The sequence below is a fragment of the Giraffa tippelskirchi genome, chromosome 11, assembly GCF_054371585.1.
Source record: "Giraffa tippelskirchi isolate mGirTip1 chromosome 11, T2T-mGirTip1v1.2.pri, whole genome shotgun sequence".
Lineage (NCBI taxonomy): Eukaryota > Metazoa > Chordata > Mammalia > Artiodactyla > Giraffidae > Giraffa > Giraffa tippelskirchi.
The window spans coordinates 77,912,815-77,938,439 of NC_137285.1; the positions used below are offsets into that span (position 1 = coordinate 77,912,815).

At 55.4% G+C, this 25,625-nt stretch overlaps 3 protein-coding genes across 3 annotated transcripts; all 3 read right to left on the reverse strand.

Annotated features, from left to right (window-relative positions):
- Window positions 1-5,191, reverse strand: LOC145527689 (uncharacterized). The gene is made up of 3 exons (XM_081545745.1): window positions 1,617-5,191; window positions 905-1,217; window positions 1-647 (listed from the first exon to the last, which is right to left on the reverse strand). The coding sequence occupies exons 1-3, from the start codon at window positions 2,025-2,027 to the stop codon at window positions 25-27; spliced, it is 1,347 nt and encodes a 448-aa protein (XP_081401871.1). The 5' UTR covers window positions 2,028-5,191; the 3' UTR covers window positions 1-24.
- Window positions 3,184-14,486, reverse strand: LOC145527698 (uncharacterized). The gene is made up of 3 exons (XM_081545757.1): window positions 9,251-14,486; window positions 8,539-8,851; window positions 3,184-8,281 (listed from the first exon to the last, which is right to left on the reverse strand). The coding sequence occupies exons 1-3, from the start codon at window positions 9,659-9,661 to the stop codon at window positions 7,659-7,661; spliced, it is 1,347 nt and encodes a 448-aa protein (XP_081401883.1). The 5' UTR covers window positions 9,662-14,486; the 3' UTR covers window positions 3,184-7,658.
- A 782-nt stretch (window positions 14,487-15,268) lies between these two features.
- LOC145527722 (uncharacterized) lies at window positions 15,269-17,084 on the reverse strand. The gene is made up of 3 exons (XM_081545786.1): window positions 16,885-17,084; window positions 16,173-16,485; window positions 15,269-15,915 (listed from the first exon to the last, which is right to left on the reverse strand). Exons 1-3 carry the CDS (start codon window positions 17,017-17,019, stop codon window positions 15,293-15,295), a joined length of 1,071 nt encoding a protein of 356 aa, XP_081401912.1. The 5' UTR covers window positions 17,020-17,084; the 3' UTR covers window positions 15,269-15,292.
- Window positions 17,085-25,625: the final 8,541 nt, after the last annotated feature.

Here is a 25,625-nt window from a genome sequence, read left to right on the forward strand (position 1 = left end):
TTGCAACAATGATGAAAAAGTTTACTAATCCCAACTTAAAAAACAAAAATACAGGAAACCATACAAAAAATAAAACATCACCAGAAAGGTGGAAAGAAACCAAATGCAAAGCAGTTCAGGGGAAAGGAACTCCATGTCCCCTGGGGGCAGACCGAGTTGCCGGCATCCACGGTGAGCAGACAGGGATGGAGGCTGCAGAGCCGACCGCTCCCCTGGACGTGGTGTTTCCGGCAAGGGCTCTGGGTCTCTGTCCAGAGCGGGGGCTCTTTCTCCCTGCAGGGCTGGGTGAGTGATCGTGGGCATCTGGGTGTTGCGCGGGAGCCAGGGCAGGCTCTCCCTGCCGAGGCGGTGACTCCTCCTCTGCCTCGGGTTCTCTTGCCAAAGCCCGAGCAGGTAGAGGTGCACGTGGAGGTGGAGGTTCTCGCTGAGGGGGTGGGACATCAGTGCCTGGGGCTGGGGGTCCTGCAGGCACGGAGATCCGATCTGCCCGGTGTGCTGGCCAGTACCCAGCTGGCCTGGTGTCTCTGCGAGGGCAAGTCTCGCTTCTCCATCTGCCCTCGGTGGATCCCTGGGTCCTGCACCTGGAGCCACCACCTCTTTAGGGACAGGTCTGGGAAGTGGAGCCTGGTTCCAGTTGGAGGCCAGTGCTAGAGTTGGGGGAGAAGCAAAGTTTGCCCACAGGCCAGCCTTGGCATGTGCGTACCCCGGGACAGAAACCTTCCAAGAGGTTCCCAAAGAATACCCAGCGTCAGATGTCTTTTGGGACTGAAGTGTGCAAGATGGGGGGCGGGGGGTGTGAGGCCAGCGCTTGCTGCAGGCCCAGCAGCAGCTTTCGGGGACTCGTCCCTGTGTAGCTCAGCACCCCTCCCCACACACTCCCGTGCACCAGCCCCAGCGTCCTCACCTCTGTGCTCTGGCGTGCTGGGCTCCAGGTCCTCCTGGTGCCTCAGAGGCCGGGGTTCTCTGGACTCTGGGTCGGAGCCGGGTGTGCTGAGCTCCGTGGCAGCCTCAGACTGGGCCGCCGGCTGTATCCTGGGCGGTGTCTCGGCAGCAGGCCTTCCCCACCTCCGCGTCTCCCCCGGTGGGGCTGATGCCTCCGTGGGCACGCTGACCTGGAGCCTGCACTGGGCCTCACGGGCGGGCGGGTGGTGCTCCGACCCCTCCCTCTGGGAGCTGGATGGGGTGTCCCCGTCCTCGGCCTCATCACGTGGGAAGCTCTGCAACGACAGTGACCGTCAGCCAGCCATGCTGGGAGTTTTCCGAGCTGGGCCTGGCCAGTGGAGCCGCTGCTTCTGCCTGCTCGAACTTCTCTTCCCAGAAGGGTCAGAGACGTGTGTCTGCTCAGATCCCCACCCGGGAGGAAAGAGACCCATCTGAGGGTGTGAGGTCAGCCTGGGTGGCCGGCGCTGCCCACACTCTCCCCATCCCGCCCAGCCTGCTCTCCCCTGGGGTGTGGACACAACTTGTCCACAGGCTTCTGACCCCACATCCGCCTGGGCTTCCTTGAGGGGGACACAGCCCGAGAAACCCGCATCCCCACACACAGGCAAAGGACCCGGTGTTTCCGGGTGGCATGGGAGAGGTGGCCTGGCCCGGCCTGGGGCTCCCCGTGTTACCTTTCTGTTTCTCCGGGCAAAGGGCCAGAGGCCTCTCGGGGGTGTCCTGAGCCAACGTCGACAGGGTGCCCACGCACACTGCCTGTGAGCTCTCCTGAGGCCCCGGCCTCTGGGCAGGGGCAAACAGCAGAACATCTTGGCAGCAAGTGATCTGGCTGGGGGCTCCTCTCCGCTCTGGAGGCCTGGATACCCGGATTGCGGGTTCTGTTGGGTTCTGTTGCCGGCAGGTGACATCATTTCCTGGGGTTCGTGCTGAGGTCCCTTCCCCAAAACTTCCCAAGGGAATCTCTGGGTTTCTGACTGCTCGATCACCCCCCTTAGGCCATGTGCAGGCACAGTGACACCCACACGGCCCAGCCCACAGCCCTGGGGAGGCCTGGGTTCAGCCAGGGCCTGAGCTCCGAGGACCATGCTGCTCTCAGACCAGGCTCCTTCTTCTCATAAGTGGTGTGGCCCTTGACAACCATATGCCCCTCAGGGTTTCCCCAGTCTCTCCATCTGCAGAGTGGGGGTCATTCTCCCATCTGCTTCCTAGGCCTGTCGGCCTACGAGCAGCTCCATGCCTTTCCACCTGGGGCCGATATCACGTGGAGCTCGTGCGCTGAGACTTCAGAAAGAAAGATTCCATCCAGGGCTGACACAGCACAGAATGGGGCAGAACGAGGCCTGGATGCGCCGTGGTACCCAGGAAAAGGCACTCCCCCTCCTGACTGTTTTGAGACCCCGCATCCAAGTTGGAGGACCGAAAGGAAGACTCGAAGGTCTCCCTCTCTTATAGAAAAGAGTAGCCAACTTTCTGGTCCTCTGTTTCCATTGAGATTCTGTTGAAGTGTCCCAGCTCGGCTTCTGCGGGTGGCTGAGCTTCTACTGGCTCCCTGCGTTCTTGTCTTTTCCTCTCCAAACCTTCCGTCCTTTTCCCCCTTCTGGGGTGGAAGGGCGCTGTCATTGCTTCTACCTTCGAGACAGATTGAGGAAAAGTCTGGACCATCGACTCCTTTCCTCTCTTTGGTTCCGTGTCTCTCTCTGGCTGTGTCCCTCTCTTTTCCTTTCTCAATTCCGTCTGTGTCTTCCTCTTTCTCTCTCGTGTGTGGATGGATGGACGGATGCTAGGGATGCACATGTATATGATTAGATGAGGGTTATGTTTTAGGGATAGGTTAGAGGGAGAGAAAGGCTTTAGGTCAGAGTTGGTCATGGGGGAAGGGTCAAGGGTGGTGGTGGTGTTTCTTGGAATCTGAGTGCTGTGCATTCTTCGTCTCTTTCCATATGAACCCCTTCTCAGATACACCACTTGCAAGGAGTCTCTCGTGTTCCGTTTCCTATCTTTTGCATTTGTGAATGCTTAGCTTCTCTGTTGTGAAGAGGTTCCATTGGATGGAAACCCAGTGGTGTACTTCGTTTACCTCTTTCCCTTACTTGAAGAGACCCATTTCGACCTCCGCCCAGCAAATGGCAAGGAGACTCTGATGTTAAGGAGCCTTTGACCTACGCTTCTTTCTAGCTATCTCATGACATCAGTCTTTAGGGTGAGGTTTTTCCCCGATATTGAGGTGGTATGAGATCAAAACCAATAGCGTTCTTCAGATGTAGCTGTCTGGTTTTCCCATGGACATTGATTGAAGAGGCTTTCCTGTTCCCATTTGGATATTCTCCCCGTCTGTGTCAGAGATGAGTTGACCATGGATGCTGGGGTTTGTTTCTGGACCCTCAACTTTATTCCATCGATCTGGATCTGTGTGTGTTGTTGTATTCCCAATAGCATACTGTCCTGCTGCTGCTGCTGCTGCGGCTAAGTCACTTCAGTCGTGTCTGACTCTGCATGACCCCATGGCCTGCAGCCTACCAGGCTCCTCCGTCCAGGACATTTTCCAGGCAAGAGTACTGGAGTGGGTCGCCATTGCCTTCTCCGATACTCTCCTGAGGATCCTAGTTTGGTCGTCTAATTTCCTTTCACACAACCTTGGATGTCCGTATCGGGGCTTTTTCGTCGGATTGTATTGACAATGTAGGCTCCTTTCTGTTTCCGTACCCCCTTTGCAATTCTTTGTTCGGTGTGAAAATGCATTGGCATTTTGGGAGGAATAGCATGGAAGCTGTGGATTGCCATGTGGGGCTGTGACATGATTTTCCCAATAGGAATTCTTTCAAGCCCTGAGCACAGCTTCTCTTTCCAGTGATTGGTGTGGGCTTGATCTTCCTCCTTCCATCTCTCGCCGTTTTGTGAGAACAGGTCCATCCTTCCCTTCTGGGGTAGATGGACTCGTGGGTATCACTTCAGTGAATGGCATTGGCAGTGGGGGTGATAATTCCCTTCTCATTGGAAGACTTTGCTGTGAGTATTAGAAATGCAAGTGACTTCTCTTCCCCTTCCTCCCTGTCCATGTCTCAGAGCCACCGGGAAACAGAGGCCTCATCCACGGTCACACAGGCCTGAGGGGGTGCAACTAGACTGTTGTTTCTTCAGGCCCTCAGTGCTGGACATCATCCGGGATACTCTGTGTGTGTCTTCCTCCGTCTGGTGTCCCTTCAGACCTTTCCCTAGTTTTCACAGGCTTGTTGTGTTGGCGTTCTTTGTCTGTTTGGAGACACATCCTTGATAAGCTTTGTGTTTCCACTCATTCGTCTCGCGATGTATGACCTGTCTTTTGCTTTTGTCATGAGGTCTTTCCCACAGTAGATATCTTTGATTTTGCAAAGTCCACTGTATTCTCTGGGTTTTTTTTGTGGACTGCCTTTTAGTTTTGTGTGTGAAGACTCAAAGCACGTGTCCGGTTTCTGCTCATTGTTCTTCTAGATTTGTGACAAGTTTTCATGGAAAGTTTGTCTAGGGATAACTGGAAGTGAACTCGGTGTAAGGTGTCAAGTCTCCATCTCCATTCATGTCATCCCCTGCAGTTTCCAATTCCCTGTTCCTGAGTGGTTTTGGAGACCTTGTGGGAAGGTTGGTTGCATTGGAGTTTGCATTTCCACCTTGATTCGATTCACACTGTTCTGCCCTCAGGGACACTGTCAAGGGGGAGTGAGGAGCAGCCTGCACTTCCAGCAGTGACCACACGGTGGGGCGAGTGCTGCTCTCCCCTCTGGGAGCCCCAGGCCACAGGCATCCCAGTGAGGAGCCAGCTCTGTGCTCAGCTGAAAGGAGTTAGTTAGTCTCTCAGGAGCCTCTGAGCCCTTGCCTTTGGATCACCCAGGGTGGGCATTTACTGGGACAGAAAAAATTGCCCTGAATTCCATGGACGGAAGAGCCTGGCTGTGTAGAGTTCGTGAGTTGCCGTGAATCAGACACAACTGAGGACACAAAAATTCAATAGATTAAAACACTTTTTGGGGGTGGGGGGGAGTGAAAGAGGGTGATGTGGGTTTTTTTGTCTTATATAACAGCCAAGGGAAATCTAGTTTAAACCTAAATTCACATAGATGGGAAAGGTATATCTCTCCGTCACCCTATTTAAAAAAAAAAAACCTACTAAACTTTTCTGAAAGTTTATTTAGTAGCTTCCTTGAGCAGTTTACTGTGGAGCATTTTTTTTTTTTTTCTGTGACATTGGCCTCATTAAAAAGTACGGTTTGCCTTTACTGGATAATTTTGTTCATTGGTTTCTTAGGGAACCTTGGTAATATTTGAGTTTCCTGGGGAGTATGGTCACATGACCTGGCCCTGGCCAATCGGTGCGTTCCACCTCCCTGGCCACTGTGATTGGCTCCGGGCTGGGGCAGTGCCCAATCGGGGCCCAGGGCCGGGCCTCCCGTTGGAAGCCAGGGGAAGACGAGCTCTCGTCCTGCTGGGGTAGGGGAAGGGGTGGGGCCGGGGCAGGTCAGGCTCCAGCAGTGGGAGGGGCTTGAGGTCCGCCTGCGGCAGTTGGTGACGTTCCTGCTCCCCTCAGGGCAGAGCCGCCGGCCTGAGAATGAGGGCGCTGCTGAGCCCAGGGGCTGGGATGGCCCGTTGCTGCTGTGGTCCCAGAGCTCCACCCGAGACCTGAGGGAAGCCGTCTGCCCGTGAGTCCTCTCCCACTTGTCTGTCAGCTTGTTTGAAGCATGCTGGGTTTTCTGCCCAGCTGGCTAAGGGGAGTCCCTGGAAATGCAAGGGTGTGGGTTTTGGCAGACTTCAGGGAAGACATGCCAGATGAGCCTGGGAGACTCCAGGTTAATCTGGATTCAGGAGATATCTCTTCGGGCCAGCTAGTAATTGTAGGATAAGCCTAATGAGCCTTCAGAGGATGAAGAGAGTAACGTGCCAAGGTAGCAATCGATGTCCTCATTCGAGAGGATGAAGCTGGTGCTCAGAGAAGGGGGGAACTTGGCCACAGCAAGGAGGTGTGCACCCAGACAGGACCCCCCAGATCCGGCCATTGGAGCTCAGGGAGGCCACTGGTGTGGCTTGTCCCTGTGGCAGGGGCCGAGGCAGGCAGCCCACCCTGATTCCTGCGGGGGCCTGACTTGGGAAGTGCCATCTGGTAGCTTTGAGACTCACCAAACCAAATTGCACTGGAGAGAGGAGGGACACCTTCCTTCATCCACCCCCCACCCCCGCCGGATTCCCACATACCCTGACCCCTTTCTCTTGATTTCGGAGCCATTTCCAGAGTCCCGCTCATATGACCTCATTCGAAGTGCACTGTGGACGAGCTGCCATCTGCAGCTGCTACCACAGCAGCCAAGGGCTTTAGCTCCCGACTACCTCCCTTCCTTTGGAACTTGGGGGCCCTCTACTCCCCACTTGCACACCACAGACCTTTGCTGAGGATTGTGGGGACCCTCACTCAGTTTGCAGCACGTTGTAGCCATCCCTGTCCTCCCTTGAAACTCAGCTTGTGAGCTCCTTTGGAGCAGCGTGGCCCACCTGGCTGCAACGGAAGACACAGCTGACAGTGAAACAACAGCTTAGATCTGAGAGCCGGAAAGCTCTGTCAAAAGGGACCTCCCTCTTCACACCGTAGAGGCTGTAGGAGCCGCCAGGCTTTCGGAACCAGTGCTGGGGCCAAAATGACTCCACAGCTGTTTTCCTTCCTGGGGAGGGTTCTGGCTCGAGCGGGAATGGCTCAAGTCTCCTAAGGTTCTGAAAGCCCACTGTGTGCAGATTCACGGTACACAGAGAGGAAAAGGTGGAGTCCTACCCTGGAGGTGGTCACAGCTCACGGATGAGCCAGGCAGGCAGGCAGGCAGGGCATGAGAACACCTGAGCTGCCTTCATGAGTGAATGGTGTGGGGGCAGAGGAAGAGAAGCCGGTCTGCTCCCTCGTGTGGTGCCCAGGGCAGGTTGTCCCCAGAGGAAACCCTTACGACGGTGAGGACTATCACTGCTGTTTCCCAAGGGGTTCCGTCGGTGCGTGTCTTCCCCGGAGCGGTCAGGCCGTCTCTCAAGTACACTGGCCATGGGCATTGCCTCTCCTTGGAACTTCCCATGTGTTTCTCTTTTTTATGGAACAGTGATTTTCTAGAGTGGTTCTGGGCCACAAGGATGTTGGGTCATTTTCTAGCCTTCTGTCATGAAGAACGCTTTCCTGGGCATGGGGGTGGTTTGTTGTTCCAGCTCCCTTTCTTGGCTTCTTTTGGGAGCTGGTGCAACAAGAGGAGCTCAGCCTCTGCCTTCTGGCTGAGATGTCACCCTTCAAAGAGCAATGCCTGCCTGGAGATAATGATGGCAGTTGCCAAAAGGGCTTCGTTTGGCACATGGTATCTTGAAAGGACGTACACCGTCCTTTCAGCTATCAAAGGCTAGTTCAAATGACATAAAAATGAGAACTCTCCAATGGAGTCTTACAGTAGGGGGAGAGTCCGAAAAACACTCCTTCAGTCATTTCACTGACAGTCATTGATTGGGGACACCAAGAATATAGGAAGGAATGCAGAAAGAAAAGATGAAATTGTGTTCAGGATCGGGGGGAGGGATGAACAGGGCGTGCTTGCCTTGAATCCAGGCTTTGTTGGGGGGTGGGGCATAAAGATCGAACGGGTCTGAAACTACAAAGTGGTGATGGTAACACAGTATCACCAGAGTTACACAACAGTGATCCCAGATTGCAACAATGATGAAAAAGTTTACTAATCCCAACTTAAAAAACAAAAATACAGGAAACCATACAAAAAATAAAACATCACCAGAAAGGTGGAAAGAAACCAAATGCAAAGCAGTTCAGGGGAAAGGAACTCCATGTCCCCTGGGGGCAGACCGAGTTGCCGGCATCCACGGTGAGCAGACAGGGATGGAGGCTGCAGAGCCGACCGCTCCCCTGGACGTGGTGTTTCCGGCAAGGGCTCTGGGTCTCTGTCCAGAGCGGGGGCTCTTTCTCCCTGCAGGGCTGGGTGAGTGATCGTGGGCATCTGGGTGTTGCGCGGGAGCCAGGGCAGGCTCTCCCTGCCGAGGCGGTGACTCCTCCTCTGCCTCGGGTTCTCTTGCCAAAGCCCGAGCAGGTAGAGGTGCACGTGGAGGTGGAGGTTCTCGCTGAGGGGGTGGGACATCAGTGCCTGGGGCTGGGGGTCCTGCAGGCACGGAGATCCGATCTGCCCGGTGTGCTGGCCAGTACCCAGCTGGCCTGGTGTCTCTGCGAGGGCAAGTCTCGGTTCTCCATCTGCCCTCGGTGGATCCCTGGGTCCTGCACCTGGAGCCACCACCTCTTTAGGGACAGGTCTGGGAAGTGGAGCCTGGTTCCAGTTGGAGGCCAGTGCTAGAGTTGGGGGAGAAGCAAAGTTTGCCCACAGGCCAGCCTTGGCATGTGCGTACCCCGGGACAGAAACCTTCCAAGAGGTTCCCAAAGAATACCCAGCGTCAGATGTCTTTTGGGACTGAAGTGTGCAAGATGGGGGGCGGGGGGTGTGAGGCCAGCGCTTGCTGCAGGCCCAGCAGCAGCTTTCGGGGACTCGTCCCTGTGTAGCTCAGCACCCCTCCCCACACACTCCCGTGCACCAGCCCCAGCGTCCTCACCTCTGTGCTCTGGCGTGCTGGGCTCCAGGTCCTCCTGGTGCCTCAGAGGCCGGGGTTCTCTGGACTCTGGGTCGGAGCCGGGTGTGCTGAGCTCCGTGGCAGCCTCAGACTGGGCCGCCGGCTGTATCCTGGGCGGTGTCTCGGCAGCAGGCCTTCCCCACCTCCGCGTCTCCCCCGGTGGGGCTGATGCCTCCGTGGGCACGCTGACCTGGAGCCTGCACTGGGCCTCACGGGCGGGCGGGTGGTGCTCCGACCCCTCCCTCTGGGAGCTGGATGGGGTGTCCCCGTCCTCGGCCTCATCACGTGGGAAGCTCTGCAACGACAGTGACCGTCAGCCAGCCATGCTGGGAGTTTTCCGAGCTGGGCCTGGCCAGTGGAGCCGCTGCTTCTGCCTGCTCGAACTTCTCTTCCCAGAAGGGTCAGAGACGTGTGTCTGCTCAGATCCCCACCCGGGAGGAAAGAGACCCATCTGAGGGTGTGAGGTCAGCCTGGGTGGCCGGCGCTGCCCACACTCTCCCCATCCCGCCCAGCCTGCTCTCCCCTGGGGTGTGGACACAACTTGTCCACAGGCTTCTGACCCCACATCCGCCTGGGCTTCCTTGAGGGGGACACAGCCCGAGAAACCCGCATCCCCACACACAGGCAAAGGACCCGGTGTTTCCGGGTGGCATGGGAGAGGTGGCCTGGCCCGGCCTGGGGCTCCCCGTGTTACCTTTCTGTTTCTCCGGGCAAAGGGCCAGAGGCCTCTCGGGGGTGTCCTGAGCCAACGTCGACAGGGTGCCCACGCACACTGCCTGTGAGCTCTCCTGAGGCCCCGGCCTCTGGGCAGGGGCAAACAGCAGAACATCTTGGCAGCAAGTGATCTGGCTGGGGGCTCCTCTCCGCTCTGGAGGCCTGGATACCCGGATTGCGGGTTCTGTTGGGTTCTGTTGCCGGCAGGTGACATCATTTCCTGGGGTTCGTGCTGAGGTCCCTTCCCCAAAACTTCCCAAGGGAATCTCTGGGTTTCTGACTGCTCGATCACCCCCCTTAGGCCATGTGCAGGCACAGTGACACCCACACGGCCCAGCCCACAGCCCTGGGGAGGCCTGGGTTCAGCCAGGGCCTGAGCTCCGAGGACCATGCTGCTCTCAGACCAGGCTCCTTCTTCTCATAAGTGGTGTGGCCCTTGACAACCATATGCCCCTCAGGGTTTCCCCAGTCTCTCCATCTGCAGAGTGGGGGTCATTCTCCCATCTGCTTCCTAGGCCTGTCGGCCTACGAGCAGCTCCATGCCTTTCCACCTGGGGCCGATATCACGTGGAGCTCGTGCGCTGAGACTTCAGAAAGAAAGATTCCATCCAGGGCTGACACAGCACAGAATGGGGCAGAACGAGGCCTGGATGCGCCGTGGTACCCAGGAAAAGGCACTCCCCCTCCTGACTGTTTTGAGACCCCGCATCCAAGTTGGAGGACCGAAAGGAAGACTCGAAGGTCTCCCTCTCTTATAGAAAAGAGTAGCCAACTTTCTGGTCCTCTGTTTCCATTGAGATTCTGTTGAAGTGTCCCAGCTCGGCTTCTGCGGGTGGCTGAGCTTCTACTGGCTCCCTGCGTTCTTGTCTTTTCCTCTCCAAACCTTCCGTCCTTTTCCCCCTTCTGGGGTGGAAGGGCGCTGTCATTGCTTCTACCTTCGAGACAGATTGAGGAAAAGTCTGGACCATCGACTCCTTTCCTCTCTTTGGTTCCGTGTCTCTCTCTGGCTGTGTCCCTCTCTTTTCCTTTCTCAATTCCGTCTGTGTCTTCCTCTTTCTCTCTCGTGTGTGGATGGATGGATGGATGCTAGGGATGCACATGTATATGATTAGATGAGGGTTATGTTTTAGGGATAGGTTAGAGGGAGAGAAAGGCTTTAGGTCAGAGTTGGTCATGGGGGAAGGGTCAAGGGTGGTGGTGGTGTTTCTTGGAATCTGAGTGCTGTGCATTCTTCGTCTCTTTCCATATGAACCCCTTCTCAGATACACCACTTGCAAGGAGTCTCTCGTGTTCCGTTTCCTATCTTTTGCATTTGTGAATGCTTAGCTTCTCTGTTGTGAAGAGGTTCCATTGGATGGAAACCCAGTGGTGTACTTCGTTTACCTCTTTCCCTTACTTGAAGAGACCCATTTCGACCTCCGCCCAGCAAATGGCAAGGAGACTCTGATGTTAAGGAGCCTTTGACCTACGCTTCTTTCTAGCTATCTCATGACATCAGTCTTTAGGGTGAGGTTTTTCCCCGATATTGAGGTGGTATGAGATCAAAACCAATAGCGTTCTTCAGATGTAGCTGTCTGGTTTTCCCATGGACATTGATTGAAGAGGCTTTCCTGTTCCCATTTGGATATTCTCCCCGTCTGTGTCAGAGATGAGTTGACCATGGATGCTGGGGTTTGTTTCTGGACCCTCAACTTTATTCCATCGATCTGGATCTGTGTGTGTTGTTGTATTCCCAATAGCATACTGTCCTGCTGCTGCTGCTGCTGCGGCTAAGTCACTTCAGTCGTGTCTGACTCTGCATGACCCCATGGCCTGCAGCCTACCAGGCTCCTCCGTCCAGGACATTTTCCAGGCAAGAGTACTGGAGTGGGTCGCCATTGCCTTCTCCGATACTCTCCTGAGGATCCTAGTTTGGTCGTCTAATTTCCTTTCACACAACCTTGGATGTCCGTATCGGGGCTTTTTCGTCGGATTGTATTGACAATGTAGGCTCCTTTCTGTTTCCGTACCCCCTTTGCAATTCTTTGTTCGGTGTGAAAATGCATTGGCATTTTGGGAGGAATAGCATGGAAGCTGTGGATTGCCATGTGGGGCTGTGACATGATTTTCCCAATAGGAATTCTTTCAAGCCCTGAGCACAGCTTCTCTTTCCAGTGATTGGTGTGGGCTTGATCTTCCTCCTTCCATCTCTCGCCGTTTTGTGAGAACAGGTCCATCCTTCCCTTCTGGGGTAGATGGACTCGTGGGTATCACTTCAGTGAATGGCATTGGCAGTGGGGGTGATAATTCCCTTCTCATTGGAAGACTTTGCTGTGAGTATTAGAAATGCAAGTGACTTCTCTTCCCCTTCCTCCCTGTCCATGTCTCAGAGCCACCGGGAAACAGAGGCCTCATCCACGGTCACACAGGCCTGAGGGGGTGCAACTAGACTGTTGTTTCTTCAGGCCCTCAGTGCTGGACATCATCCGGGATACTCTGTGTGTGTCTTCCTCCGTCTGGTGTCCCTTCAGACCTTTCCCTAGTTTTCACAGGCTTGTTGTGTTGGCGTTCTTTGTCTGTTTGGAGACACATCCTTGATAAGCTTTGTGTTTCCACTCATTCGTCTCGCGATGTATGACCTGTCTTTTGCTTTTGTCATGAGGTCTTTCCCACAGTAGATATCTTTGATTTTGCAAAGTCCACTGTATTCTCTGGGTTTTTTTTGTGGACTGCCTTTTAGTTTTGTGTGTGAAGACTCAAAGCACGTGTCCGGTTTCTGCTCATTGTTCTTCTAGATTTGTGACAAGTTTTCATGGAAAGTTTGTCTAGGGATAACTGGAAGTGAACTCGGTGTAAGGTGTCAAGTCTCCATCTCCATTCATGTCATCCCCTGCAGTTTCCAATTCCCTGTTCCTGAGTGGTTTTGGAGACCTTGTGGGAAGGTTGGTTGCATTGGAGTTTGCATTTCCACCTTGATTCGATTCACACTGTTCTGCCCTCAGGGACACTGTCAAGGGGGAGTGAGGAGCAGCCTGCACTTCCAGCAGTGACCACACGGTGGGGCGAGTGCTGCTCTCCCCTCTGGGAGCCCCAGGCCACAGGCATCCCAGTGAGGAGCCAGCTCTGTGCTCAGCTGAAAGGAGTTAGTTAGTCTCTCAGGAGCCTCTGAGCCCTTGCCTTTGGATCACCCAGGGTGGGCATTTACTGGGACAGAAAAAATTGCCCTGAATTCCATGGACGGAAGAGCCTGGCTGTGTAGAGTTCGTGAGTTGCCGTGAATCAGACACAACTGAGGACACAAAAATTCAATAGATTAAAACACTTTTTGGGGGTGGGGGGGAGTGAAAGAGGGTGATGTGGGTTTTTTTGTCTTATATAACAGCCAAGGGAAATCTAGTTTAAACCTAAATTCACATAGATGGGAAAGGTATATCTCTCCGTCACCCTATTTAAAAAAAAAAAACCTACTAAACTTTTCTGAAAGTTTATTTAGTAGCTTCCTTGAGCAGTTTACTGTGGAGCATTTTTTTTTTTTTTCTGTGACATTGGCCTCATTAAAAAGTACGGTTTGCCTTTACTGGATAATTTTGTTCATTGGTTTCTTAGGGAACCTTGGTAATATTTGAGTTTCCTGGGGAGTATGGTCACATGACCTGGCCCTGGCCAATCGGTGCGTTCCACCTCCCTGGCCACTGTGATTGGCTCCGGGCTGGGGCAGTGCCCAATCGGGGCCCAGGGCCGGGCCTCCCGTTGGAAGCCAGGGGAAGACGAGCTCTCGTCCTGCTGGGGTAGGGGAAGGGGTGGGGCCGGGGCAGGTCAGGCTCCAGCAGTGGGAGGGGCTTGAGGTCCGCCTGCGGCAGTTGGTGACGTTCCTGCTCCCCTCAGGGCAGAGCCGCCGGCCTGAGAATGAGGGCGCTGCTGAGCCCAGGGGCTGGGATGGCCCGTTGCTGCTGTGGTCCCAGAGCTCCACCCGAGACCTGAGGGAAGCCGTCTGCCCGTGAGTCCTCTCCCACTTGTCTGTCAGCTTGTTTGAAGCATGCTGGGTTTTCTGCCCAGCTGGCTAAGGGGAGTCCCTGGAAATGCAAGGGTGTGGGTTTTGGCAGACTTCAGGGAAGACATGCCAGATGAGCCTGGGAGACTCCAGGTTAATCTGGATTCAGGAGATATCTCTTCGGGCCAGCTAGTAATTGTAGGATAAGCCTAATGAGCCTTCAGAGGATGAAGAGAGTAACGTGCCAAGGTAGCAATCGATGTCCTCATTCGAGAGGATGAAGCTGGTGCTCAGAGAAGGGGGGAACTTGGCCACAGCAAGGAGGTGTGCACCCAGACAGGACCCCCCAGATCCGGCCATTGGAGCTCAGGGAGGCCACTGGTGTGGCTTGTCCCTGTGGCAGGGGCCGAGGCAGGCAGCCCACCCTGATTCCTGCGGGGGCCTGACTTGGGAAGTGCCATCTGGTAGCTTTGAGACTCACCAAACCAAATTGCACTGGAGAGAGGAGGGACACCTTCCTTCATCCACCCCCCACCCCCGCCGGATTCCCACATACCCTGACCCCTTTCTCTTGATTTCGGAGCCATTTCCAGAGTCCCGCTCATATGACCTCATTCGAAGTGCACTGTGGACGAGCTGCCATCTGCAGCTGCTACCACAGCAGCCAAGGGCTTTAGCTCCCGACTACCTCCCTTCCTTTGGAACTTGGGGGCCCTCTACTCCCCACTTGCACACCACAGACCTTTGCTGAGGATTGTGGGGACCCTCACTCAGTTTGCAGCACGTTGTAGCCATCCCTGTCCTCCCTTGAAACTCAGCTTGTGAGCTCCTTTGGAGCAGCGTGGCCCACCTGGCTGCAACGGAAGACACAGCTGACAGTGAAACAACAGCTTAGATCTGAGAGCCGGAAAGCTCTGTCAAAAGGGACCTCCCTCTTCACACCGTAGAGGCTGTAGGAGCCGCCAGGCTTTCGGAACCAGTGCTGGGGCCAAAATGACTCCACAGCTGTTTTCCTTCCTGGGGAGGGTTCTGGCTCGAGCGGGAATGGCTCAAGTCTCCTAAGGTTCTGAAAGCCCACTGTGTGCAGATTCACGGTACACAGAGAGGAAAAGGTGGAGTCCTACCCTGGAGGTGGTCACAGCTCACGGATGAGCCAGGCAGGCAGGCAGGCAGGGCATGAGAACACCTGAGCTGCCTTCATGAGTGAATGGTGTGGGGGCAGAGGAAGAGAAGCCGGTCTGCTCCCTCGTGTGGTGCCCAGGGCAGGTTGTCCCCAGAGGAAACCCTTACGACGGTGAGGACTATCACTGCTGTTTCCCAAGGGGTTCCGTCGGTGCGTGTCTTCCCCGGAGCGGTCAGGCCGTCTCTCAAGTACACTGGCCATGGGCATTGCCTCTCCTTGGAACTTCCCATGTGTTTCTCTTTTTTATGGAACAGTGATTTTCTAGAGTGGTTCTGGGCCACAAGGATGTTGGGTCATTTTCTAGCCTTCTGTCATGAAGAACGCTTTCCTGGGCATGGGGGTGGTTTGTTGTTCCAGCTCCCTTTCTTGGCTTCTTTTGGGAGCTGGTGCAACAAGAGGAGCTCAGCCTCTGCCTTCTGGCTGAGATGTCACCCTTCAAAGAGCAATGCCTGCCTGGAGATAATGATGGCAGTTGCCAAAAGGGCTTCGTTTGGCACATGGTATCTTGAAAGGACGTACACCGTCCTTTCAGCTATCAAAGGCTAGTTCAAATGACATAAAAATGAGAACTCTCCAATGGAGTCTTACAGTAGGGGGAGAGTCCGAAAAACACTCCTTCAGTCATTTCACTGACAGTCATTGATTGGGGACACCAAGAATATAGGAAGGAATGCAGAAAGAAAAGATGAAATTGTGTTCAGGATCGGGGGGAGGGATGAACAGGGCGTGCTTGCCTTGAATCCAGGCTTTGTTGGGGGGTGGGGCATAAAGATCGAACGGGTCTGAAACTACAAAGTGGTGATGGTAACACAGTATCACCAGAGTTACACAACAGTGATCCCAGATTGCAACAATGATGAAAAAGTTTACTAATCCCAACTTAAAAAACAAAAATACAGGAAACCATACAAAAAATAAAACATCACCAGAAAGGTGGAAAGAAACCAAATGCAAAGCAGTTCAGGGGAAAGGAACTCCATGTCCCCTGGGGGCAGACCGAGTTGCCGGCATCCACGGTGAGCAGACAGGGATGGAGGCTGCAGAGCCGACCGCTCCCCTGGACGTGGTGTTTCCGGCAAGGGCTCTGGGTCTCTGTCCAGAGCGGGGGCTCTTTCTCCCTGCAGGGCTGGGTGAGTGATCGTGGGCATCTGGGTGTTGCGCGGGAGCCAGGGCAGGCTCTCCCTGCCGAGGCGGTGACTCCTCCTCTGCCTCGGGTTCTCTTGCCAAAGCCCGAGCAGGTAGAGGTGCACGTGGAGGTGGAGGTTCTCGCTGAGGGGGTGGGACATCAGTGCCTGGGGCTGGGGGTCCTGCAGGCACGGAGATCCGATCTGCCCGGTGTGCTGGCCAGTACCCAGCTGGCCTGGTGTCTCTGCGAGGGCAAGTCTCGCTTCTCCATCTGCCCTCGGTGGATCCCTGGGTCCTGCACCTGGAGCCACCACCTCTTTAGGGACAGGTCTGGGAAGTGGAGCCTGGTTCCAGTTGGAGGCCAGTGCTAGAGTTGGGGGAGAAGCAAAGTTTGCCCACAGGCCAGCCTTGGCATGTGCGTACCCCGGGACAGAAACCTTCCAAGAGGTTCCCAAAGAATACCCAGCGTCAGATGTCTTTTGGGACTGAAGTGTGCAAGATGGGGGGCGGGGGGTGTGAGGCCAGCGCTTGCTGCAGGCCCAGCAGCAGCTTTCGGGGACTCGTCCCTGTGTAGCTCAGCACCCCTCCCCACACACTCCCGTGCACCAGCCCCAGCGTCCTCACCTCTGTGCTCTGGCGTGCTGGGCTCCAGGTCCTCCTGGTGCCTCAGAGGCCGGGGTTCTCTGGACTCTGGGTCGGAGCCGGGTGTGCTGAGCTCCGTGGCAGCCTCAGACTGGGCCGCCGGCTGTATCCTGGGCGGTGTCTCGGCAGCAGGCCTTCCCCACCTCCGCGTCTCCCCCGGTGGGGCTGATGCCTCCGTGGGCACGCTGACCTGGAGCCTGCACTGGGCCTCACGGGCGGGCGGGTGGTGCTCCGACCCCTCCCTCTGGGAGCTGGATGGGGTGTCCCCGTCCTCGGCCTCATCACGTGGGAAGCTCTGCAACGACAGTGACCGTCAGCCAGCCATGCTGGGAGTTTTCCGAGCTGGGCCTGGCCAGTGGAGCCGCTGCTTCTGCCTGCTCGAACTTCTCTTCCCAGAAGGGTCAGAGACGTGTGTCTGCTCAGATCCCCACCCGGGAGGAAAGAGACCCATCTGAGGGTGTGAGGTCAGCCTGGGTGGCCGGCGCTGCCCACACTCTCCCCATCCCGCCCAGCCTGCTCTCCCCTGGGGTGTGGACACAACTTGTCCACAGGCTTCTGACCCCACATCCGCCTGGGCTTCCTTGAGGGGGACACAGCCCGAGAAACCCGCATCCCCACACACAGGCAAAGGACCCGGTGTTTCCGGGTGGCATGGGAGAGGTGGCCTGGCCCGGCCTGGGGCTCCCCGTGTTACCTTTCTGTTTCTCCGGGCAAAGGGCCAGAGGCCTCTCGGGGGTGTCCTGAGCCAACGTCGACAGGGTGCCCACGCACACTGCCTGTGAGCTCTCCTGAGGCCCCGGCCTCTGGGCAGGGGCAAACAGCAGAACATCTTGGCAGCAAGTGATCTGGCTGGGGGCTCCTCTCCGCTCTGGAGGCCTGGATACCCGGATTGCGGGTTCTGTTGGGTTCTGTTGCCGGCAGGTGACATCATTTCCTGGGGTTCGTGCTGAGGTCCCTTCCCCAAAACTTCCCAAGGGAATCTCTGGGTTTCTGACTGCTCGATCACCCCCCTTAGGCCATGTGCAGGCACAGTGACACCCACACGGCCCAGCCCACAGCCCTGGGGAGGCCTGGGTTCAGCCAGGGCCTGAGCTCCAAGGACCATGCTGCTCTCAGACCAGGCTCCTTCTTCTCATAAGTGGTGTGGCCCTTGACAACCATATGCCCCTCAGGGTTTCCCCAGTCTCTCCATCTGCAGAGTGGGGGTCATTCTCCCATCTGCTTCCTAGGCCTGTCGGCCTACGAGCAGCTCCATGCCTTTCCACCTGGGGCCGATATCACGTGGAGCTCGTGCGCTGAGACTTCAGAAAGAAAGATTCCATCCAGGGCTGACACAGCACAGAATGGGGCAGAACGAGGCCTGGATGCGCCGTGGTACCCAGGAAAATGCACTCCCCCTCCTGACTGTTTTGAGACCCCGCATCCAAGTTGGAGGACCGAAAGGAAGACTCGAAGGTCTCCCTCTCTTATAGAAAAGAGTAGCCAACTTTCTGGTCCTCTGTTTCCATTGAGATTCTGTTGAAGTGTCCCAGCTCGGCTTCTGCGGGTGGCTGAGCTTCTACTGGCTCCCTGCGTTCTTGTCTTTTCCTCTCCAAACCTTCCGTCCTTTTCCCCCTTCTGGGGTGGAAGGGCGCTGTCATTGCTTCTACCTTCGAGACAGATTGAGGAAAAGTCTGGACCATCGACTCCTTTCCTCTCTTTGGTTCCGTGTCTCTCTCTGGCTGTGTCCCTCTCTTTTCCTTTCTCAATTCCGTCTGTGTCTTCCTCTTTCTCTCTCGTGTGTGGATGGATGGATGGATGCTAGGGATGCACATGTATATGATTAGATGAGGGTTATGTTTTAGGGATAGGTTAGAGGGAGAGAAAGGCTTTAGGTCAGAGTTGGTCATGGGGGAAGGGTCAAGGGTGGTGGTGGTGTTTCTTGGAATCTGAGTGCTGTGCATTCTTCGTCTCTTTCCATATGAACCCCTTCTCAGATACACCACTTGCAAGGAGTCTCTCGTGTTCCGTTTCCTATCTTTTGCATTTGTGAATGCTTAGCTTCTCTGTTGTGAAGAGGTTCCATTGGATGGAAACCCAGTGGTGTACTTCGTTTACCTCTTTCCCTTACTTGAAGAGACCCATTTCGACCTCCGCCCAGCAAATGGCAAGGAGACTCTGATGTTAAGGAGCCTTTGACCTACGCTTCTTTCTAGCTATCTCATGACATCAGTCTTTAGGGTGAGGTTTTTCCCCGATATTGAGGTGGTATGAGATCAAAACCAATAGCGTTCTTCAGATGTAGCTGTCTGGTTTTCCCATGGACATTGATTGAAGAGGCTTTCCTGTTCCCATTTGGATATTCTCCCCGTCTGTGTCAGAGATGAGTTGACCATGGATGCTGGGGTTTGTTTCTGGACCCTCAACTTTATTCCATCGATCTGGATCTGTGTGTGTTGTTGTATTCCCAATAGCATACTGTCCTGCTGCTGCTGCTGCTGCGGCTAAGTCACTTCAGTCGTGTCTGACTCTGCATGACCCCATGGCCTGCAGCCTACCAGGCTCCTCCGTCCAGGACATTTTCCAGGCAAGAGTACTGGAGTGGGTCGCCATTGCCTTCTCCGATACTCTCCTGAGGATCCTAGTTTGGTCGTCTAATTTCCTTTCACACAACCTTGGATGTCCGTATCGGGGCTTTTTCGTCGGATTGTATTGACAATGTAGGCTCCTTTCTGTTTCCGTACCCCCTTTGCAATTCTTTGTTCGGTGTGAAAATGCATTGGCATTTTGGGAGGAATAGCATGGAAGCTGTGGATTGCCATGTGGGGCTGTGACATGATTTTCCCAATAGGAATTCTTTCAAGCCCTGAGCACAGCTTCTCTTTCCAGTGATTGGTGTGGGCTTGATCTTCCTCCTTCCATCTCTCGCCGTTTTGTGAGAACAGGTCCATCCTTCCCTTCTGGGGTAGATGGACTCGTGGGTATCACTTCAGTGAATGGCATTGGCAGTGGGGGTGATAATTCCCTTCTCATTGGAAGACTTTGCTGTGAGTATTAGAAATGCAAGTGACTTCTCTTCCCCTTCCTCCCTGTCCATGTCTCAGAGCCACCGGGAAACAGAGGCCTCATCCACGGTCACACAGGCCTGAGGGGGTGCAACTAGACTGTTGTTTCTTCAGGCCCTCAGTGCTGGACATCATCCGGGATACTCTGTGTGTGTCTTCCTCCGTCTGGTGTCCCTTCAGACCTTTCCCTAGTTTTCACAGGCTTGTTGTGTTGGCGTTCTTTGTCTGTTTGGAGACACATCCTTGATAAGCTTTGTGTTTCCACTCATTCGTCTCGCGATGTATGACCTGTCTTTTGCTTTTGTCATGAGGTCTTTCCCACAGTAGATATCTTTGATTTTGCAAAGTCCACTGTATTCTCTGGGTTTTTTTTGTGGACTGCCTTTTAGTTTTGTGTGTGAAGACTCAAAGCACGTGTCCGGTTTCTGCTCATTGTTCTTCTAGATTTGTGACAAGTTTTCATGGAAAGTTTGTCTAGGGATAACTGGAAGTGAACTCGGTGTAAGGTGTCAAGTCTCCATCTCCATTCATGTCATCCCCTGCAGTTTCCAATTCCCTGTTCCTGAGTGGTTTTGGAGACCTTGTGGGAAGGTTGGTTGCATTGGAGTTTGCATTTCCACCTTGATTCGATTCACACTGTTCTGCCCTCAGGGACACTGTCAAGGGGGAGTGAGGAGCAGCCTGCACTTCCAGCAGTGACCACACGGTGGGGCGAGTGCTGCTCTCCCCTCTGGGAGCCCCAGGCCACAGGCATCCCAGTGAGGAGCCAGCTCTGTGCTCAGCTGAAAGGAGTTAGTTAGTCTCTCAGGAGCCTCTGAGCCCTTGCCTTTGGATCACCCAGGGTGGGCATTTACTGGGACAGAAAAAATTGCCCTGAATTCCATGGACGGAAGAGCCTGGCTGTGTAGAGTTCGTGAGTTGCCGTGAATCAGACACAACTGAGGACACAAAAATTCAATAGATTAAAACACTTTTTGGGGGTGGGGGGGAGTGAAAGAGGGTGATGTGGGTTTTTTTGTCTTATATAACAGCCAAGGGAAATCTAGTTTAAACCTAAATTCACATAGATGGGAAAGGTATATCTCTCCGTCACCCTATTTAAAAAAAAAAAACCTACTAAACTTTTCTGAAAGTTTATTTAGTAGCTTCCTTGAGCAGTTTACTGTGGAGCATTTTTTTTTTTTTTTCTGTGACATTGGCCTCATTAAAAAGTACGGTTTGCCTTTACTGGATAATTTTGTTCATTGGTTTCTTAGGGAACCTTGGTAATATTTGAGTTTCCTGGGGAGTATGGTCACATGACCTGGCCCTGGCCAATCGGTGCGTTCCACCTCCCTGGCCACTGTGATTGGCTCCGGGCTGGGGCAGTGCCCAATCGGGGCCCAGGGCCGGGCCTCCCGTTGGAAGCCAGGGGAAGACGAGCTCTCGTCCTGCTGGGGTAGGGGAAGGGGTGGGGCCGGGGCAGGTCAGGCTCCAGCAGTGGGAGGGGCTTGAGGTCCGCCTGCGGCAGTTGGTGACGTTCCTGCTCCCCTCAGGGCAGAGCCGCCGGCCTGAGAATGAGGGCGCTGCTGAGCCCAGGGGCTGGGATGGCCCGTTGCTGCTGTGGTCCCAGAGCTCCACCCGAGACCTGAGGGAAGCCGTCTGCCCGTGAGTCCTCTCCCACTTGTCTGTCAGCTTGTTTGAAGCATGCTGGGTTTTCTGCCCAGCTGGCTAAGGGGAGTCCCTGGAAATGCAAGGGTGTGGGTTTTGGCAGACTTCAGGGAAGACATGCCAGATGAGCCTGGGAGACTCCAGGTTAATCTGGATTCAGGAGATATCTCTTCGGGCCAGCTAGTAATTGTAGGATAAGCCTAATGAGCCTTCAGAGGATGAAGAGAGTAACGTGCCAAGGTAGCAATCGATGTCCTCATTCGAGAGGATGAAGCTGGTGCTCAGAGAAGGGGGGAACTTGGCCACAGCAAGGAGGTGTGCACCCAGACAGGACCCCCCAGATCCGGCCATTGGAGCTCAGGGAGGCCACTGGTGTGGCTTGTCCCTGTGGCAGGGGCCGAGGCAGGCAGCCCACCCTGATTCCTGCGGGGGCCTGACTTGGGAAGTGCCATCTGGTAGCTTTGAGACTCACCAAACCAAATTGCACTGGAGAGAGGAGGGACACCTTCCTTCATCCACCCCCCACCCCCGCCGGATTCCCACATACCCTGACCCCTTTCTCTTGATTTCGGAGCCATTTCCAGAGTCCCGCTCATATGACCTCATTCGAAGTGCACTGTGGACGAGCTGCCATCTGCAGCTGCTACCACAGCAGCCAAGGGCTTTAGCTCCCGACTACCTCCCTTCCTTTGGAACTTGGGGGCCCTCTACTCCCCACTTGCACACCACAGACCTTTGCTGAGGATTGTGGGGACCCTCACTCAGTTTGCAGCACGTTGTAGCCATCCCTGTCCTCCCTTGAAACTCAGCTTGTGAGCTCCTTTGGAGCAGCGTGGCCCACCTGGCTGCAACGGAAGACACAGCTGACAGTGAAACAACAGCTTAGATCTGAGAGCCGGAAAGCTCTGTCAAAAGGGACCTCCCTCTTCACACCGTAGAGGCTGTAGGAGCCGCCAGGCTTTCGGAACCAGTGCTGGGGCCAAAATGACTCCACAGCTGTTTTCCTTCCTGGGGAGGGTTCTGGCTCGAGCGGGAATGGCTCAAGTCTCCTAAGGTTCTGAAAGCCCACTGTGTGCAGATTCACGGTACACAGAGAGGAAAAGGTGGAGTCCTACCCTGGAGGTGGTCACAGCTCACGGATGAGCCAGGCAGGCAGGCAGGCAGGGCATGAGAACACCTGAGCTGCCTTCATGAGTGAATGGTGTGGGGGCAGAGGAAGAGAAGCCGGTCTGCTCCCTCGTGTGGTGCCCAGGGCAGGTTGTCCCCAGAGGAAACCCTTACGACGGTGAGGACTATCACTGCTGTTTCCCAAGGGGTTCCGTCGGTGCGTGTCTTCCCCGGAGCGGTCAGGCCGTCTCTCAAGTACACTGGCCATGGGCATTGCCTCTCCTTGGAACTTCCCATGTGTTTCTCTTTTTTATGGAACAGTGATTTTCTAGAGTGGTTCTGGGCCACAAGGATGTTGGGTCATTTTCTAGCCTTCTGTCATGAAGAACGCTTTCCTGGGCATGGGGGTGGTTTGTTGTTCCAGCTCCCTTTCTTGGCTTCTTTTGGGAGCTGGTGCAACAAGAGGAGCTCAGCCTCTGCCTTCTGGCTGAGATGTCACCCTTCAAAGAGCAATGCCTGCCTGGAGATAATGATGGCAGTTGCCAAAAGGGCTTCGTTTGGCACATGGTATCTTGAAAGGACGTACACCGTCCTTTCAGCTATCAAAGGCTAGTTCAAATGACATAAAAATGAGAACTCTCCAATGGAGTCTTACAGTAGGGGGAGAGTCCGAAAAACACTCCTTCAGTCATTTCACTGACAGTCATTGATTGGGGACACCAAGAATATAGGAAGGAATGCAGAAAGAAAAGATGAAATTGTGTTCAGGATCGGGGGGAGGGATGAACAGGGCGTGCTTGCCTTGAATCCAGGCTTTGTTGGGGGGTGGGGCATAAAGATCGAACGGGTCTGAAACTACAAAGTGGTGATGGTAACACAGTATCACCAGAGTTACACAACAGTGATCCCAGATTGCAACAATGATGAAAAAGTTTACTAATCCCAACTTAAAAAACAAAAATACAGGAAACCATACAAAAAATAAAACATCACCAGAAAGGTGGAAAGAAACCAAATGCAAAGCAGTTCAGGGGAAAGGAACTCCATGTCCCCTGGGGGCAGACCGAGTTGCCGGCATCCACGGTGAGCAGACAGGGATGGAGGCTGCAGAGCCGACCGCTCCCCTGGACGTGGTGTTTCCGGCAAGGGCTCTGGGTCTCTGTCCAGAGCGGGGGCTCTTTCTCCCTGCAGGGCTGGGTGAGTGATCGTGGGCATCTGGGTGTTGCGCGGGAGCCAGGGCAGGCTCTCCCTGCCGAGGCGGTGACTCCTCCTCTGCCTCGGGTTCTCTTGCCAAAGCCCGAGCAGGTAGAGGTGCACGTGGAGGTGGAGGTTCTCGCTGAGGGGGTGGGACATCAGTGCCTGGGGCTGGGGGTCCTGCAGGCACGGAGATCCGATCTGCCCGGTGTGCTGGCCAGTACCCAGCTGGCCTGGTGTCTCTGCGAGGGCAAGTCTCGCTTCTCCATCTGCCCTCGGTGGATCCCTGGGTCCTGCACCTGGAGCCACCACCTCTTTAGGGACAGGTCTGGGAAGTGGAGCCTGGTTCCAGTTGGAGGCCAGTGCTAGAGTTGGGGGAGAAGCAAAGTTTGCCCACAGGCCAGCCTTGGCATGTGCGTACCCCGGGACAGAAACCTTCCAAGAGGTTCCCAAAGAATACCCAGCGTCAGATGTCTTTTGGGACTGAAGTGTGCAAGATGGGGGGCGGGGGGTGTGAGGCCAGTGCTTGCTGCAGGCCCAGCAGCAGCTTTCGGGGACTCGTCCCTGTGTAGCTCAGCACCCCTCCCCACACACTCCCGTGCACCAGCCCCAGCGTCCTCACCTCTGTGCTCTGGCGTGCTGGGCTCCAGGTCCTCCTGGTGCCTCAGAGGCCGGGGTTCTCTGGACTCTGTGTCGGAGCCGGGTGTGCTGAGCTCCGTGGCAGCCTCAGACTGGGCCGCCGGCTGTATCCTGGGCGGTGTCTCGGCAGCAGGCCTTCCCCACCTCCGCGTCTCCCCCGGTGGGGCTGATGCCTCCGTGGGCACGCTGACCTGGAGCCTGCACTGGGCCTCACGGGCGGGCGGGTGGTGCTCCGACCCCTCCCTCTGGGAGCTGGATGGGGTGTCCCCGTCCTCGGCCTCATCCCGTGGGAAGCTCTGCAACGACAGTGACCGTCAGCCAGCCATGCTGGGAGTTTTCCGAGCTGGGCCTGGCCAGTGGAGCCGCTGCTTCTGCCTGCTCGAACTTCTCTTCCCAGAAGGGTCAGAGACGTGTGTCTGCTCAGATCCCCACCCGGGAGGAAAGAGACCCATCTGAGGGTGTGAGGTCAGCCTGGGTGGCCGGCGCTGCCCACACTCTCCCCATCCCGCCCAGCCTGCTCTCCCCTGGGGTGTGGACACAACTTGTCCACAGGCTTCTGACCCCACATCCGCCTGGGCTTCCTTGAGGGGGACACAGCCCGAGAAACCCGCATCCCCACACACAGGCAAAGGACCCGGTGTTTCCGGGTGGCATGGGAGAGGTGGCCTGGCCCGGCCTGGGGCTCCCCGTGTTACCTTTCTGTTTCTCCGGGCAAAGGGCCAGAGGCCTCTCGGGGGTGTCCTGAGCCAACGTCGACAGGGTGCCCACGCACACTGCCTGTGAGCTCTCCTGAGGCCCCGGCCTCTGGGCAGGGGCAAACAGCAGAACATCTTGGCAGCAAGTGATCTGGCTGGGGGCTCCTCTCCGCTCTGGAGGCCTGGATACCCGGATTGCGGGTTCTGTTGGGTTCTGTTGCCGGCAGGTGACATCATTTCCTGGGGTTCGTGCTGAGGTCCCTTCCCCAAAACTTCCCAAGGGAATCTCTGGGTTTCTGACTGCTCGATCACCCCCCTTAGGCCATGTGCAGGCACAGTGACACCCACACGGCCCAGCCCACAGCCCTGGGGAGGCCTGGGTTCAGCCAGGGCCTGAGCTCCGAGGACCATGCTGCTCTCAGACCAGGCTCCTTCTTCTCATAAGTGGTGTGGCCCTTGACAACCATATGCCCCTCAGGGTTTCCCCAGTCTCTCCATCTGCAGAGTGGGGGTCATTCTCCCATCTGCTTCCTAGGCCTGTCAGCCTACGAGCAGCTCCATGCCTTTCCACCTGGGGCCGATATCACGTGGAGCTCGTGCGCTGAGACTTCAGAAAGAAAGATTCCATCCAGGGCTGACACAGCACAGAATGGGGCAGAACGAGGCCTGGATGCGCCGTGGTACCCAGGAAAAGGCACTCCCCCTCCTGACTGTTTTGAGACCCCGCATCCAAGTTGGAGGACCGAAAGGAAGACTCGAAGGTCTCCCTCTCTTATAGAAAAGAGTAGCCAACTTTCTGGTCCTCTGTTTCCATTGAGATTCTGTTGAAGTGTCCCAGCTCGGCTTCTGCGGGTGGCTGAGCTTCTACTGGCTCCCTGCGTTCTTGTCTTTTCCTCTCCAAACCTTCCGTCCTTTTCCCCCTTCTGGGGTGGAAGGGCGCTGTCATTGCTTCTACCTTCGAGACAGATTGAGGAAAAGTCTGGACCATCGACTCCTTTCCTCTCTTTGGTTCCGTGTCTCTCTCTGGCTGTGTCCCTCTCTTTTCCTTTCTCAATTCCGTCTGTGTCTTCCTCTTTCTCTCTCGTGTGTGGATGGATGGATGGATG

What these genes read in the sequence shown, in the direction of transcription:
- LOC145527722 (XM_081545786.1), bottom strand. Translation starts at nt 17,019, where the DNA reads ATGTTCTGCTGTTTGCCCCTGCCCAGAGGCCGGGGCCTCAGGAGAGCT. An exon ending in TTGCCCGGAGAAACAGAAAG is followed by an intron (nt 16,486 to 16,884) that starts GTAACACGGGGA and finishes CTGTCGTTGCAG; the next exon opens with AGCTTCCCACGTGATGAGGC. An exon ending in CAGCACGCCAGAGCACAGAG is followed by an intron (nt 15,916 to 16,172) that starts GTGAGGACGCTG and finishes CCCCAACTCTAG; the next exon opens with CACTGGCCTCCAACTGGAAC.
- LOC145527689 (XM_081545745.1), bottom strand. Translation starts at nt 2,027, where the DNA reads ATGGTCCTCGGAGCTCAGGCCCTGGCTGAACCCAGGCCTCCCCAGGGC. An exon ending in TTGCCCGGAGAAACAGAAAG is followed by an intron (nt 1,218 to 1,616) that starts GTAACACGGGGA and finishes CTGTCGTTGCAG; the next exon opens with AGCTTCCCACGTGATGAGGC. An exon ending in CAGCACGCCAGAGCACAGAG is followed by an intron (nt 648 to 904) that starts GTGAGGACGCTG and finishes CCCCAACTCTAG; the next exon opens with CACTGGCCTCCAACTGGAAC.
- LOC145527698 (XM_081545757.1), bottom strand. Translation starts at nt 9,661, where the DNA reads ATGGTCCTCGGAGCTCAGGCCCTGGCTGAACCCAGGCCTCCCCAGGGC. An exon ending in TTGCCCGGAGAAACAGAAAG is followed by an intron (nt 8,852 to 9,250) that starts GTAACACGGGGA and finishes CTGTCGTTGCAG; the next exon opens with AGCTTCCCACGTGATGAGGC. An exon ending in CAGCACGCCAGAGCACAGAG is followed by an intron (nt 8,282 to 8,538) that starts GTGAGGACGCTG and finishes CCCCAACTCTAG; the next exon opens with CACTGGCCTCCAACTGGAAC.